Here is a 14,405-nt window from a genome sequence, read left to right on the forward strand (position 1 = left end):
ATATCCATCACACCCCGAATTCGCTTAGTCCATGTCCAGTGAACTTGGAATTTCACAATTACTGTAGTTATACAAAGCTTAGACACTTATCATTCTCATGAAACATGTTGAGGTCGATCATTTTGGTCCAGTTTGGTACACTAGAATTCTCCTGATTCCACGCGGAATCAAACTTTTCTCCGCGAAATTCCTACTTTCAAACAGGGTCTTGCGTTTTGCTCACTGGCCGTCAGCCTGCCGCGGACGCGGCAACGGCCGGTTCTGCTGCTGCTCCGGGCGGCGGCGGCGGCTAGTGCCTAGTGCCACTCCAAGCCGCCGAGCGTGACGGAGCCCATACCCTCCCACATGTCGTCGGTCCAGCCGACCTCCTCGCCGTCCACGCCCTCCATGTCGCCGTGCCACCAGCCACCGCCGCTAGCATCTGCAACCAAATAAAACCACCACATCAGTTGTTCACCGGCGCCTTGCCGGAACCGAACGGTTCGAGTTCGGGAGGTGGGGGGATCGATCTTACAGTGGTTGTACAGGGGGCGGCCGCCGTCGCCGCCGCCACGGGTGGGCCTCGCGCGCCCCCATCTCCACGCCGGCCTCGGCCGCGGCCTCGGATCGTCGCCGAGAACCACCACGCGCCTGGCCTTTGCGTCGCCTCCGTCCTCGTTGCCGCCTGGACAGACTGACATTGTCAACACTGCGTGATAGGAGGGGAAGGATTCGAGAGGAATGCCAGGCGAGCTTGGTTGGGCGCGCACCGAGGGGGTTCTTCCGCTTATTCCTGGGCTCGGGGCGGCTCGCTGCCCCGATCTCCTCGACGTCCAGCCGGACACCGCCGAAGCCGAGGTCGTCGCCGTCTTCCCCTGCCTCCGCGCAGCCGCCTTCCGCTCTCGCCACAGGGGCTGAACTGTGAAACCGCTTGAACACTGCGGCGCTCAGAGCGCCGCCCGCGCCGCCGGCCTCGCCGCCCTCGTCCTTCGCCGCGGAACCCACCGACGAGAACGCTCTCGCCTTCTCCTTGATGGTCGTCCTGGTGACTCTGACGATCTCCCGCTTCGGCAGCTCTGGCGGGCAGATCTGCGCCTCCTCCTCCCGCACCTCCGGCGGCGGCGAGGGTTTCATTTCCCCATCAACAACCCTGAAGCACGGAAAACGGAGGAACACGGATTGGACCCCGAGGGGGAAAACAAATCTCCTGGGAAGAATGCGAATCAGAAAATCTCCGGGTGAATTTTCTCCTCAACCTGGGTTTGACGAGGAAGGATTGGAGCGTGGTCTGCCCGCCGGCGGACCGGATCCCGCTCGGGTAATTCTTCCGGTGCTGCTGCCGCTTCATCCCTACCTGGCTACCTCCTCGCTTCGTTTCCGTTCCCCACACGCGCTTTTGGCTCGTCTTTTTCTCTCGACGATTGCGTAAGCTAGAGGACTAGAGGAACAGCGGCGCGCTAGTGAAATATTTTGCCGCCAAGACTGTTTAAATTTCAGGCCTCTCCCGCCACAATATTTCGGGAGAAGTTGCTAGTCTTGGCCTCTTGGGACTTGGGAGCCGGTCAGCATCCAGCCGAATCACTGCCTTCACATTGTAAATTACATCTGGAAGGTCCGAATCCGCAAACAAAGGTATGTACTATAGTACTAACTACTGAGTCACATATCTAAAATCATCGATAATCGTTTGTAAATCTAATGCACAAGTACGACAAGTGTAATTACATTTTTTTTTCTACTTTTGATTCAGGAGCCTCCGGCACAACCAGAGGATGAAGAACAGCTGCACCACGGAGACTAGCAGGAGGACGGCCACCAGTTCGGGTCCGATGTTCCACTTGTTCTTGGAGCCGTGCTTCCTCCGCCGGTGGCGCCGCCGGGAAGCCATCCTGCGCAGGTGCCGCATCGAGTCGAGGAACCGGGCGCGGAGGGTATCCGTGTCGGTGTCGGCCCAGATGGCCGTGTACACCTTCGGCGCCTGGTGAGAGTCGTCGTCTTCCTTGGCGTCGATGGAGCACGGCACGTCGTCTTGGGTACCACCGTGGCTCACCACCGCGTTGGTTGGGAATCTGCTTGCCGTGTAGGCTTGTGGCTTCATGGGTGCTTCGATGACATCAATGGCATGAGATATGGTGCGCATTGGCCTGGACACACAAGGAGTGATTCTCTTGGCTATTTCAACAGATGAATCTTTTACTGCACCAACAGCACATTTACTGCTAGGTTTCTCCAAGATTCCACTCCCCATGCTGAGAAGTTTCATCGTACACGCGGTGAGGTCATCACCTGGATCTGCAGAAACAGTCTGTTGCTTTCTGAATGCCAAACTGGTGGGCAGTTTGCAAGACCCTAAATCACAATTAGTTTCAGTGTCACTGATTGCTTTGTATTCTTCATCATTTAGCTTGACTGGTGAATTTATGTTACTGTCTTCCTTCTGATCAACAGCGCTAGCAGCACAAGGAGCAACAAAAACGTCTTCCCCTTTGTTGGGTGACTGTTGTTTGCCGCAGAGTGAAGTGGCGTCCAAACTTTGAGTAGTTACAGTAATAGAGGCTTTATGTGATGCTTCATGGATTAAACTCCTACTGATTACGTCTTCCCCTTTCTTGGGTGCTTCTTCGCGCGATGGATTTTCTGGCATTGGAGTTGCATCTGTGCTTCCATTTGCAAAATTTGGATCCTGATTCTTAACATGTTTCTGGATGTTGACCATACTGGATGAACAGATAGTAGCTGTAGTGGTGTCAGCAAAATCTTTTCCTTTTTTGGATGTCACTTGCTTGGAATGAGCTAGACTAATATCTTCAGCAATGTTCACATCAGCTGCGACGTTTTCTCCTTTCTTGGATGTATGTTTCTTACTTCGAGCTGTACTGAAGTTCAAAGCTTGATCAATTTCAGTAATGTTGATTGCTCGAGACCCTTCTCGGACCAAGTTGCGACCAATTGAAGCAGTAGATTTGGTAACATAAGGATCTGCATTAGTGCCAGCACCAAAAGGAACATCATTTAGTGTTTTCGACCCTCTTCGCCTTGTGAAAACTGACCTATCAATGGTGTCATTATGCGTTCCATCATTGGTGATTGCTCGAGACTCCTGAGTTGTCTCTTTTGACAATGAACCAAGATCATCATTGTTAGTATGAACATCACTGACAGCAGGGTGACCTCTCTCCACAACTGCTGCACCTCTGGTTTGATCAGTAGAAAACAGCACAACTGAATCTGCTCCATCCTCGTCCTCGTCATCTTCAGGAACAACTTCTGCTAGCTTATGCAAGCGACGGCGAGTGAACCTCGGCATGGACCTCTCCATGTTCGTACGGAAGACATTGTCTTCTGTCCTGGTAGCTCCTGTCTTCACTGCTTTTGAGTCAAAGAAGCCTCTGATTTCTAGGTAACCAGTACCTGAAGATGAAACTGAAACATCATCAACAATATCAGGATCTGCTGAATTCTCGTTGATGTCGAGGTTATCTTCAGCACTCACATTGTTCTCAAAGATATAAGGGTTCCTGGTATAGTACATGTAACTGGAACCAGTAGAGTACCCATGAACTTCCTTGATGTCCTTAATCACAGGCCAGTCCGGACCATCAACCAAGCACCTTTTCAGTAGCCCAACTGTGCTTGTGAAATTCAATGATCGAAGCTTGGAAGCATGTGCCTCAATCCATCTGGGCATTTCCTGCAAATCATGATCGAAGATGTGCACTGTTTGTAGCCTGTCGACGTTCTCCACAATCTCCAGGACAGGGCAGTGGCACATGTTAATGTCTTCAAGGGAAGGCAGGTTTGATATACTCTTCAAACTGGGAGTGTTCCAAACGCTCAATTCCCTCAGTGTAGCTATGTCATCCACAGCCGCAAGGCTCACCATATCTGCTATGCGCAACTCAGTCAGGGATGTCACATGTATGAGGCCAGCAGGAAGATGCTGCAGCTTGGGGCAGCTCTCAAGCTGAAGTACCTGCAGAGATGGCAATGCCCCTGGCTCGATGTCTCTCCATATCTTGAGCTGCTGCAGACCTTGCAAGTGCAGGTTTTCTAGCTTCGGAAACGGCACCTGGTGGGGTTGGTTGGTACCCATGAACTCTGCACCTATGTCCTTCAGAGCTGAAGAGTCTGCTATGTACAAGGATCTCAGTTCTGGTAGACGGCCTAATGGAGGAAAAGACTGGCAGAAGTTGCACCCGACGATGTCGAGATCGCGGAGATTAGGCAGGAAGGTCACTGACAGCCACCTTGGGAACCTTGTCCCAAAGTAGTTTACAAGCTTCAGTGACTCCAGACATAATGGTGGATTCATCTCTTCGAAGATATCCTCAATCTTTCTGACCAACTCCGGTGTCTGAAGCGGCCTGACAGTGCCGCTGCACGACAGCTCGAGCTCCTGGAGGCCTTTCTTGGCTACAAGTGACATCTCAGTTGCCTCTGATCGACCAGCAGTCTTCTCAAGCTTCTGTATGTGCAGTGTTCTCAGCTGAGACAAGTTCTTGAGCTCATCCAGAGGCCACCCGCTCCTATCCTGCGCAGCTCGCGCCTCCTTGCTCGTCACAGCGAACCACCGGAGTGATGTGAGGCTTCTGAGATGGCCCACCCTGAATGCCGCGTCATCGATCACTGTGTCGGCCAGGTCAAGGTCTCTGAGCCCTCTCAGATGCTCTATCCCTTTTGGCAGGGCGTGCAGTGACTTGCACCCTCTTAGCAGAAGGAATTTCAGGCTCCACAGATTGCCAATGGATTCTGGGATTGCTTGAATCCTTGTGTGAGACAGGTTCAGGAACCTCAGGTAGACAAGGTTCCCCAAGTTATCCGGAATGAGCTCAACTGCTGTCTCACTGAGGTCCAAGACTTTCAGATGCTCCAATCTTGTGAAGATGCTTCCTTCAATTGTCAGTGGGTTCTTCTTAAGAAGCAGCGTTCTTAGCCCCTCTAACTTCAGAATCTTCTCCAGTACCACAGCCAGGTTTCTTCCCGGTAACGAGACACGGCGTGGCGCGAACGTGACATCGCTGTCGACCAGCAGCCGGTACGAGTCTCCGGTCAAGTCCTCGCCCTGTGAAAGCAGCTGCGCCAGAGCTCGCAGCATGTCGTGCATGGTGCACCGCGCGGCGCCACCATGTTCAACTCCCTCTGCCGGCTGGAGAAGGTGCCTTCCGATGAGCTCATCAAAGTACTCCTCGGCCACCTCCTCGACGCCGGCATCCGCTCTGATCTGCACGAAGCCTTCGGCTACCCACTGCTGCACGAGCACGCGCCTGTCCATGGTGAGGTCGGACGGAAACAACGAGCAGTAGAGGAAGCACTGCTTGAGGTGGCACGGCAGGTCGTCGTAGCACAGGTAGAGTGGCTTCATGGCGTCTTCAGGGAGCCCCTTCACCAACCACGCCGGGCTCGCGAGCACCTCCGCCCACTCCTTGGCGCTCGCCTCCCGTGTCCTCAGGACGCCGGCGACGGCCTTTATCGCCAGCGGCACACCGCCGCATTTCTCGGCGATCCTCTCGCCGACGTCCTTCAGCTCCTCGGCCGCGTCCCCGTCGACCACGCGGGCCGCCGCGCGGAGCAGCAGCCAGCCATCGTCGGCGGCCAGCTTCTTCACGCGGTGGACGTGGCCGGCGCCCATCTCCCGAGCAATGCTGCCGCGCCGCGCCGTGACGAGCACCCTGCTGCCGCGCCCGGCGCCCTCGAGCGGCCTCCTCAGCACGTCCTCCCACACCCCGCCGTACCGCACGTCGTCGAGCACGAGCAGGAACCTCCTCTTCCCCACCAGCCTCGCCAGCGTCTTCTCGAGGTCGGCGAAGCTCTCGCCGCCCGTCGTGTCGCCGCCGAACGAGTCGATGACCTGCGAAAGCAGGCCGGCCTCGGTGTACTCCCTGGGAACGCGGACCCATGACCTCGCCCCGAAGCCGCGCCGGATCCTCTCGCTGCCGTAGACTTTGGTGGCGAGCGCGGTCTTGCCAATGCCGTCGGGGCCGATGATGGCGACGACGGCGCGGTCGGCTTCCCCGTCCGCCTCCGTCAGCTGTCGGACGAGCCCGGCCGCGTCATCCTCGATCCTCGAGCCGATGATGTCGGTGTCAGGAGCCCCGGTCCCCTGAGATTTCCGGTGCCTCAGTGCCGTCCGCACGGGCGTGGCGTGATGGTCGCCGAGGAATGAGCGGAGCTGCAGCCGGTTCTTCTCCTTGAGGATCACCTGCAGCTTCCGGTTCAGGCTCTTGATGTCAGCGGCGATGTCGGCGCCGGGCACGTCCGCGTCGCAGCAGGAGGAGAGCAGCCGAGGAAGAGCCTGCCGCCGAACGGGAAATGGCAAAAGAGCCGAGTCAATCGACAGACCTGCACCGGGCACTGATCATAGTTCATGGAAAATTAATTGGAGCGGTGGTGATCTTGCCTGGTGGTGATGGGGCGGCTGGTGCTTCTGCTGCTGGCTCTGCTGCTCCCGGACCCTGCGCCGGCGCACCGCGATCCTGCACCGGTCGGCGGCCGCGTCCGCCTCGTACGCCGCAGCGCGCGCATTGGCGAGCCACCGCGCGGCTCCCTCGTCCCCGCGCGCGGCGCGCGCCTCGGCGTCCCGCACCGCGGCGCCCACCCGCTCCAGCCTCCCCGCCAGCGCCCGCGCCTCCGCCGCGACGCCCATCCGCCTCGCCACGTCCCCCGTCACCACCCCGCGCCACCGCACCGCGGTGTCCGGCACGAACGCGCCGAGCACCGCGGCCATGGCTGCCTCCTCCCGTGCCGCTTCCCCTCCCTCCCCTGTCCCCTCCACGCGGAACGGAACGCGCGCCTCCGGTTACGGCCTCGCTTTCTCGCCGAGAAGACTAACACGTCGTTGCAAATAGAAAAAAGGGGGGAAAAAATCGGGTACTCGCAGAGAATCCAAGACGCGACGCCCGCCGTCTGTCCACGAACCCTAACCCGCACACGCTTTGTCAGAATGTGATCACGTCCCGGCCATCGCGTCATGACGACGAGGTAAGGTAATGCTGCGGCATCAATCAGTTGCGATCTAGGATAAGGCAAAGCTGTACATGTACATATATTAGGAAAAAAATGATCTCGTCATGTTGACAATAACAAGTATGTTTTCTTTCTTCGAGATTGAACTTTCCAATTGGATTTGTTTGGAGCGCTGTCCCTTGTTGCAATTGCAACCTGTATCGTGTTCAGTAGGGGAGCACGCACATTCTCGATGCAACGGTGCACGTGCGGGATAGCTACACGTACGAAGCATGTACGCGGACGTAGCATGTCTGTCCTGTCCATGGCGGCCAATAGGGCTATAGGTACACTTTGTTAACGTTCCGATGGAGCAGTTCTTGTCAACCACCGATGCGCTGTCCGGCGAGAAGGGGTATAGAAAATGCTGCAGCTTGGACAGCAAGTGAGATTCCCCGGCCGAGCAGAGACCCAACCAACTGGGCGTCGGCGGCTAATGCGCCGTGACCACGACACGATCTGACCGGCTGGTTAGTCGCTGCTGTTGATTGGGTTTAAAAAAGGAGATTGGACGAAAGAACTGGTGGCTGTCGTGGACCCGTGAAGGGAGGAATTGAGGCGGAGGTGGTGGCGCGGACGATGTAGCTAGCCTTTTGGGGTAAGCAAGGGTCGGCGTCGCGGGGATCGGGATCGGAGGATGGGACGGGCACCTTTCCGGGGTGAAGGAGGTGGCGACGGCCCGGCCGTACCGGAGGGTACAGCGTGGACTTCGGTGCGACGGGAAAGGGAGGGGAGGAGGAAGAAGAACCAAGCGCGGGGGAAGGGTGGTGTCGTGGAAGGATTACGAGCGAGAGCACATGGTGGTAGCCTGGTAGGACGTGTCTGGACTCTGCTGGAGCCTGGAGCCTGGAGCCTGGACGACGACGACGCGCACAAGCCTACGCGTTGGGCCGGCCGGCCGTGGTCGTGCGCGGCGGCCCGACGACGAGGGGGGCCGACACGCTTTGGTAGCTTGGGCCGAGAAAAGACGCGCGCGGGCGGGTGGGCGAGCGCGGCCCAGCGCGCGCATGTGGTGGCCTTGGGTCGAAGACAGTTCTGGAGCGGCCCATGGGACGAGTAGCAGCGACTCGACATGGGGGGCAGCAGCTCAAGTGCATGCGGATTTCTTACTACTATGTGCCATGCCGTTGTTGTCTGCGTACACAATTACAAATCCAACCACGCAATCACATTCCGATGAAATCACGATAAGTAGCATTGAACGCAAGAGAAACGGACGATCCAATCCAAACCCGGTGGACGGGGCAGCGAAGCGTGCGCGCGCGCGCTATTAGCTCCAGTGCTCCACCGACCGGTTGCGTGCCGGCGACCTTGCAAGCCCTACATGACTACATCCTGTAGCTAGCTGCCAGCACCCAACATAAGCGAAGTTTTTTTTTAGTTTTGTTTGGTTTCTTTCAGGGGATTTTGAGTTGGTGATGAGGGGGTGTTTGGTTCCTTTGCTTAGTTTTAGTCCCGGTCACATCGAATGTTTAGATACTAATTAGGAATATTAAACATAAACTAATTACAAAACACATTGCACAGATGAAGGTTAATTCGCGAAACGAATCTATTAAGTCTAATTAGTCCATGATTTGACAATGTGCTGCTACAGTAACCATTTGCTAATGATGGATTAATTAGGCTTAATAGATTCATCTCGCAAATTAACCTCCATCTGTGTAATTAGTTTTATAATTAACTCATGTTTAGTCTTCCTAATTAGCCTCCGAAGATTTGATGTGACATAAACTAAACTTAGCTCAAAGATCCAAACACCTCGTCAATTGCAACCGGGCCGTTTCTTCTTCGAGCAGTCTTCAATGTCCGTGGGCCTGCAATACGCTACTAGTAGTAGTAGTAAATAGTATATAGTAGGGACATTTGCAGATTTCAGGCTTGATTTTTTAGGACTGGGACGGGGAAAACGACGATACGGCACCAACCTGTAGCGAACAAGTTCAAGCAATCTATAGTGCAACCTTGAGTATATGAATCGAGCTATGAAATTGGAGGCGCCGCAGCCATCAGAAGTCGAGAAGGAAGCGGTATGCTCACGGGATGCTCGTCCTTGTATGGCGCAATGATATGGTATTCCTTTCTTGGCTGCCAGTCTGCCACGGGAAAGGCCATCGATCGAGTCACCTTCCTTGGCTGCCTATTTCTCCCGTGTGTGTGTGTTTCTGCATTTCTACACCTACAGATAAACGAAAAATATAGCTGGGCACTCGTGGCTAAGGAATTTTAATCCCCTCCTCGTAAAAAAAAGAAAAGAAAAGAGGAATTTTATCCTCCGAAGGTCCGAATCGATGCGTGGATTCTGAAAACGAAAGGAAAAAAATTAACGAACATGGAACCGCCGCTTCTTTCCGGAACTCGTCAGCGTCAGGTAAACAAAAGCGAGCATGCACTAGCAATTTACCATCACTGTCTCCACATCATCAACGTCCGCCCCTGCGGCCGTGTGCTGTCACTCTACCGGCCACTACCCCGTGCCATTTCCGAAGGCGGAGAGAGGGCGGAATTCAAGCAAGTCCGAGGCGACGCGGACGTGCTTTACCCCAGGCCGTGACGGGAGTCGCTGTCGTCGTCCCGGCATTAGAAAAAGCACCGACCTCGCTCGGAGCTCAGATAATGGCCTAAAAAGAAATTCTAGTGGCCCGTGGCGCTTGGGCATGCAGAAGACAGAAGCAAACCGAAACGGGAGCACCAGCACGAGCACGAGCGCCAGCAGCCAGAGGCGGGGAGAAAAGAAAAAGGGTGGAAAAAGAGGCGGCGCACCGGCGCCCATCGGTCGCGCCGTGTGCCGTCCCTGTCTTGACGGAGCCGCGAGGCCGCGACGATGTGAGAAGCGACAGCACGAGGGCTGTGCGCTCCGCGCTGTGCCGCTGTGCCTCGCTCGAAAGGAAAGGAGAAAGCCTGCCGCCGTGCCGCGGCGTGGACGCAATCGCATAGGCCGCTAGCAAAAGTTGGCCGGGATGGGGGATCCGAGTGGATTTCCTTGGTGGGAAGTGGGAGCGGAGATTATCATGGGGCTTCCCTGCGCCCGCGGCCCTCCGCCGCACGTGAACCGTCGTCGTGGCCCGTGGGACGGTGCGGCAGGTTCCGACTTCCGAGCAGGGAAGAGGGGCCCGAGGCGCGCGTGGGGCGGCGCCGACGGCACGCCGCGACAAACGTCCGCGCGTGCGTCCAAGGAGCTCGAAACGGAAGGGTCGGGTCTGCGCTGCGCTAGGGTCGCACGGGTCTGCTTTGCCTTTTCTCCTCTCGAGAGGTTGCGCGCCCGTCCTCTCTTCTAGAGAAGAGGCGTGGTATAGGACTTCTTCGCCACCGGGAGCAGCACTGCAGCAGCACCCAAAAGTAGTGGCGCATGCGTAAGGAGTAGCGAAAAGCCCAAAACGTACAAGATGATTTTCTTTGTTAACATTTCTAGAACGATAGATATATTGATTGGAGGGATCGGAGTATTTTGCTGACATGGCATTTTTGAAAAATATCAAAATAAAATTTACCATTAGAATTGACCTAACCAACATTTGCTCGGAAAAAGGAGATCAAGAACAAATACAATTGTCCCTTTTGTATGTTATTAGTTATGGCACCATAATTGTGTAATATTTTATTTCTTCTAAAAGGTATTGTGGTCTAAAAATATAACATATCTAATCGTTAATACCGTCTATAACGAAACTAAAGCTACCGAATTGGATTGTTGTTTCTAATTTTAAGATTTTTTATAATTTATTATCTCTTTTCTAGCACGTGAATCACATGAGAAATGTAACATGGAGCAAAAAAATCTCCAATTAGTAATATTATTAAGGTTGTTGTAGTACGCCACCTACAGACCAATTTTCATCCTTTCCACCAATGGACCAGGGGGCGTAATCACGTAGATGCTCCTATGTGGAAATATACAATTTAGATGTTCAATGGCAAAGACTATACTCCCTCTGATGGGTCCATAGACCCGGGGTTCCCAATAGGACCGCATTCCCGCAACGTTGGCCCAACAAGAGGCGTGGCCCAGCAAAGCAGCGCCAGGCTGAGACCAAGATCCAGCCACCGACCGAAGCCTCCAACCGGGAGGCCTGGTCAGGGCCTCGACAAAGCGGGCTCGGTCGGGGTCGGGACTACAGTCCGACTCCGACTGAGGTTCCCCAACCGGGATGCGTCGTACCACGCACACTACTCCCCCTAACCAACACGGTCGGGACCAACTAGGACAACCGACCGCAACGCCCGCTCGGTGTAGGCCCAGGGAGTAGGAGGAACGGATAAGAGAAAGCGCCCAAGTTAACCACTGTACAAAGAACCGTACCGCACCACGCCCTGCGCACACCCCGCACAGTGCCGCCGCAACCTACCTACCACAACGGAGTGGCCTGACGGGATGAACAAGGACCGAGGACGGCGGCCATACCATACTCGATGATGTGGGCCTCGACAAAACTAGATGACGCCCGCACTCTCTCTCTGACTTGTAAGACCGTCCCCTTGTACTGTAAAAGGGGATGGACCCTCTACATGTTGCAGGCAGACACTTCCACTCATTCCATACGTGTACACACTCTCGAACACATAGCGCACGTCTGAGTCCTCAGTCACTCTCTCCCACTCGGACCAGAGCACGACCCGGTCTCGGACACCCCCTCTCATCCCTCTCTCGTTTGTACCCCCACTGCAAACTTTGAGCACCTGGGCTCAAGAATATAGTCGACCGATTGCCCCCGATTGGACGTAGGGCCCGTTGCCCAAACCAGTATACATCCTATGTCATTGTGTGCTAGGCCATATCCGATCTAACGCATGGCAAAACTACAATATTTACTAGTCGGCCAGATTTCGCACCGGCAGTTGGCACCGTCCGTGGGGAGCACGCCGTGCGTTTGCGTATTTGGTCATCGGATGGCCCACCTTCCTGCCACTTTCAGCATGGCGAGCTCGAGCGATGCAATTAGCTTCGGCTTGCTGGAGTTTCCCGCGCCCCCGCTCGGGGGGATGTGGGTTCCTCTCGTCTTTGCGCCGCTCCAGACTTTCCGCTTCAGGAGCCTAAACTTCGTCACCGACCAGCTCGGTGTACTTTGCCTCCGCGAGGAGGCACCCGCCCCGGCGTCCTCAGGAGGAGGAGCGCCCTCCACGGACCCCTGTCCGCTAGACGACCTCAACGTCGAGGCGCTCGCGCTCCACCTCGAGTCCGCGTTGGGCTCGAACCCCATGGTGAGTGACGTAAACATCGTATTGTACTCACTATTCAACACTTTCCACCAGCTCTACGGAGGGACCCCGCTGTCTCCGCTACGCTCGCCACGCGGCCGGTTCCCCTACGGCCTCGCGTCCCCCGCAGACGCGTACGCGCGGGGGCTTCGGAGGGCCATAACGCCGCCCCCTCTCACGTCCGAGTTCATGGGGATGGCGGGCTACGCCCCCACCTCCTTCCACGACCTCTACGACGAAGAGGTCGAGAGCGACGGCTCCAACATCGGTGACTTTATGGCACCTAGCCATCCCCTGTCCCAGAAGTGCGCCATGGCGGATGCCCCGGGACAGCCACCGGAGGTAGTGGGGGCATAGCAAACTCTCACCCCCCTCGGACCATCACGTGGAGGCCCGGGCACGCGCACAGGAGCACGGCGACGAGCGTAGGCGGAGCCAGCAGCCATTTGCACCACCGCGCCCAGCGCAACGCTTTGAGCCGCATGCACGCAACCTGGCAAGTGGCGCTCGAGGCCGCGCCCACCAGGTCCAGTGCAACATCCTGGACGGGGGAGATGATCTCCCTCAGTTCGCTCGGGCCGGCCATAACATCGCTGCCACAGCGATGCTACTGCGCAGCCTCCCCGAGCCCGCCGACCCCTAGGAGTAGGCGATCCACCGGAACCTCTGGGCACTGGTGGAGATCGCCGCCGTCCAACAGGCGGAGAGCTCCGCATCGCAGCAGCGGTACGCTGCCTCTTGCCCGACTAGGGTGTTGGGGCCGCACCAGTCGAATCACTCCATCCGTCCACCACGGCAACCGCCTCGAGCGGGGCAGGGCGCCGCGGTCGCACCGCAACCCGACTCGGCACCTGCTCCACGACAACCGCATGTCCGCGAGTGGCTCGGGCCGAACCATGATGCTCGCAGCATCATCAACACCCGATGCCTGGCTTGGCATGACGCCGACATCCACCGGGTGGTGGCGAGCGCGGGCCGTGTAGGCCCCAGCTGGCTCGCCGAGGAGTACGAGGAGACGCACCCTAGGTGTGGCGGTGGATTGAGCGACCGGTACGGTGACCAGAGTCCTAGCCCGGATGGACCGGGACCACGGGCTTTTGGTCGCCGCATCCAGAAAGCACCATTTCCACAATGCTTCTGACCACCCACCAACATCGCCAAGTACACTTGGGAGATGAACCCCGGTGTATGGCACAAAGACTTCTGGCTCACCTATCGAGCCGACAGAGTGGATGATGATTACTTCATCAACCAGTACCTCCCCATCTGCGTAGGGGAGTTTGTTCGGGCATGGCTCGAATTCCTTCCACCCAACATCATCCATGACTGGGCGGACCTTAAGAAGGTCTTCGTTGGGAACTTCCAAGGGACGTACGTCCGTCCCGGGAACTCCTGGGACCTCAAGAGTTGCAAGCAGGAGCCTAATGAGTCCTTGTGGGATTACATCCGCAGGTTCTCGAGGCAGTGCAACTCCCTTCCTAATGTCATCGACGCGGACGTCGTTAGTGCATTTCTCTCCGGGATGACTTGCAAGTCCCTGGTGCACAAGCTTAGCTGCGTGATGCCCTGGACCACCCGCGACCTGCTTGACGTCACCACGAACCATGCCTCCGGCGAGGAGGCGGTCGGGGCGGTCTTCAGCGGCGGTCAAGACAAGGGCAAGGCCAAGCACGAAGTCCAGGATGAGGCCCCCTCCACCCAGAGGGGCAAGAAGAACAAGAAGGACCGGCGTCGACCGACCAACCCGACCTTGGTCGCCGTGACCGAGCGCCCGGGCAAGCAGCCCCAATAAGGCCAGCCCGATCACTTTGACAAGCTCATGGAGAGCCCGTGCACCGACCCCACCTACCCCGTCAAGCACCTCTACAAGGACTGCGAGCTCCTCAAGCGCTTCCTGCGGCAAGCCGCCAAGCCAAAGGAGGGCAAAGGCAAATAGGACGCAGCTAGGAGGGGAGGTGAGGGGGGGCAAGGATGGAGATGGTTTCCCCAACCCCGAGGGATGCCTCATGATCTTCGAAGGGCTTGACGCCGACCACAGCAAGCACCAGCACAAAGTGCGCTATCGAGAGGTATGTACCGCTGAGTCGGCCATCCCCTCTTTCCTTCACTGGTTGGACTCCCTAATCACATTTGACCAGAGGGACCATCCTCCCAACATCCCCTGATCGGGTCGCTACCTGCTCGTCGTCATCCCCATCGTCGGCAAGAAGCGCCTCAACAGGGTGCTG

At 56.6% G+C, this 14,405-nt stretch overlaps 2 protein-coding genes across 3 annotated transcripts; both read right to left on the minus strand.

Moving 5' to 3' along the window:
- Nucleotides 1–19: 19 nt before the first annotated feature.
- Nucleotides 20–1,370, minus strand: LOC117841048 (uncharacterized). Of its 2 annotated transcripts, XM_034721614.2 has the most exons (4): nt 1,236–1,370; nt 750–1,129; nt 515–664; nt 20–421 (listed from the first exon to the last, which is right to left on the minus strand). In XM_034721614.2, exons 1-4 carry the CDS (start codon nt 1,325–1,327, stop codon nt 297–299), a joined length of 747 nt encoding a protein of 248 aa, XP_034577505.1. In that variant the 5' UTR covers nt 1,328–1,370; the 3' UTR covers nt 20–296. The 2 variants fall into 2 exon arrangements, with proteins under 2 accessions (XP_034577505.1, XP_072147231.1); XM_072291130.1 differs by having other exon boundaries at nt 20–664.
- Nucleotides 1,371–1,547: 177 nt separating this feature from the next.
- Nucleotides 1,548–6,923, minus strand: LOC117835368 (uncharacterized). The gene is made up of 2 exons (XM_034714730.2): nt 6,377–6,923; nt 1,548–6,271 (listed from the first exon to the last, which is right to left on the minus strand). The coding sequence occupies exons 1-2, from the start codon at nt 6,701–6,703 to the stop codon at nt 1,715–1,717; spliced, it is 4,884 nt and encodes a 1,627-aa protein (XP_034570621.1). The 5' UTR covers nt 6,704–6,923; the 3' UTR covers nt 1,548–1,714.
- Between the last annotated feature and the right edge of the window lie 7,482 nt (nt 6,924–14,405).

This window comes from Setaria viridis, chromosome 9 (genome assembly GCF_005286985.2).
Source record: "Setaria viridis chromosome 9, Setaria_viridis_v4.0, whole genome shotgun sequence".
In the NCBI taxonomy this organism is placed as follows: domain Eukaryota; kingdom Viridiplantae; phylum Streptophyta; class Magnoliopsida; order Poales; family Poaceae; genus Setaria; species Setaria viridis.

What these genes read in the sequence shown, in the direction of transcription:
- LOC117841048 (XM_072291130.1), bottom strand. Translation starts at nt 1,327, where the DNA reads ATGAAGCGGCAGCAGCACCGGAAGAATTACCCGAGCGGGATCCGGTCC. An exon ending in TCCTTCCTCGTCAAACCCAG is followed by an intron (nt 1,130 to 1,235) that starts GTTGAGGAGAAA and finishes TCCGTGCTTCAG; the next exon opens with GGTTGTTGATGGGGAAATGA. An exon ending in TAAGCGGAAGAACCCCCTCG is followed by an intron (nt 665 to 749) that starts GTGCGCGCCCAA and finishes CAGTCTGTCCAG; the next exon opens with GCGGCAACGAGGACGGAGGC.
- LOC117835368 (XM_034714730.2), bottom strand. Translation starts at nt 6,703, where the DNA reads ATGGCCGCGGTGCTCGGCGCGTTCGTGCCGGACACCGCGGTGCGGTGG. An exon ending in AGCCGCCCCATCACCACCAG is followed by an intron (nt 6,272 to 6,376) that starts GCAAGATCACCA and finishes GTTCGGCGGCAG; the next exon opens with GCTCTTCCTCGGCTGCTCTC.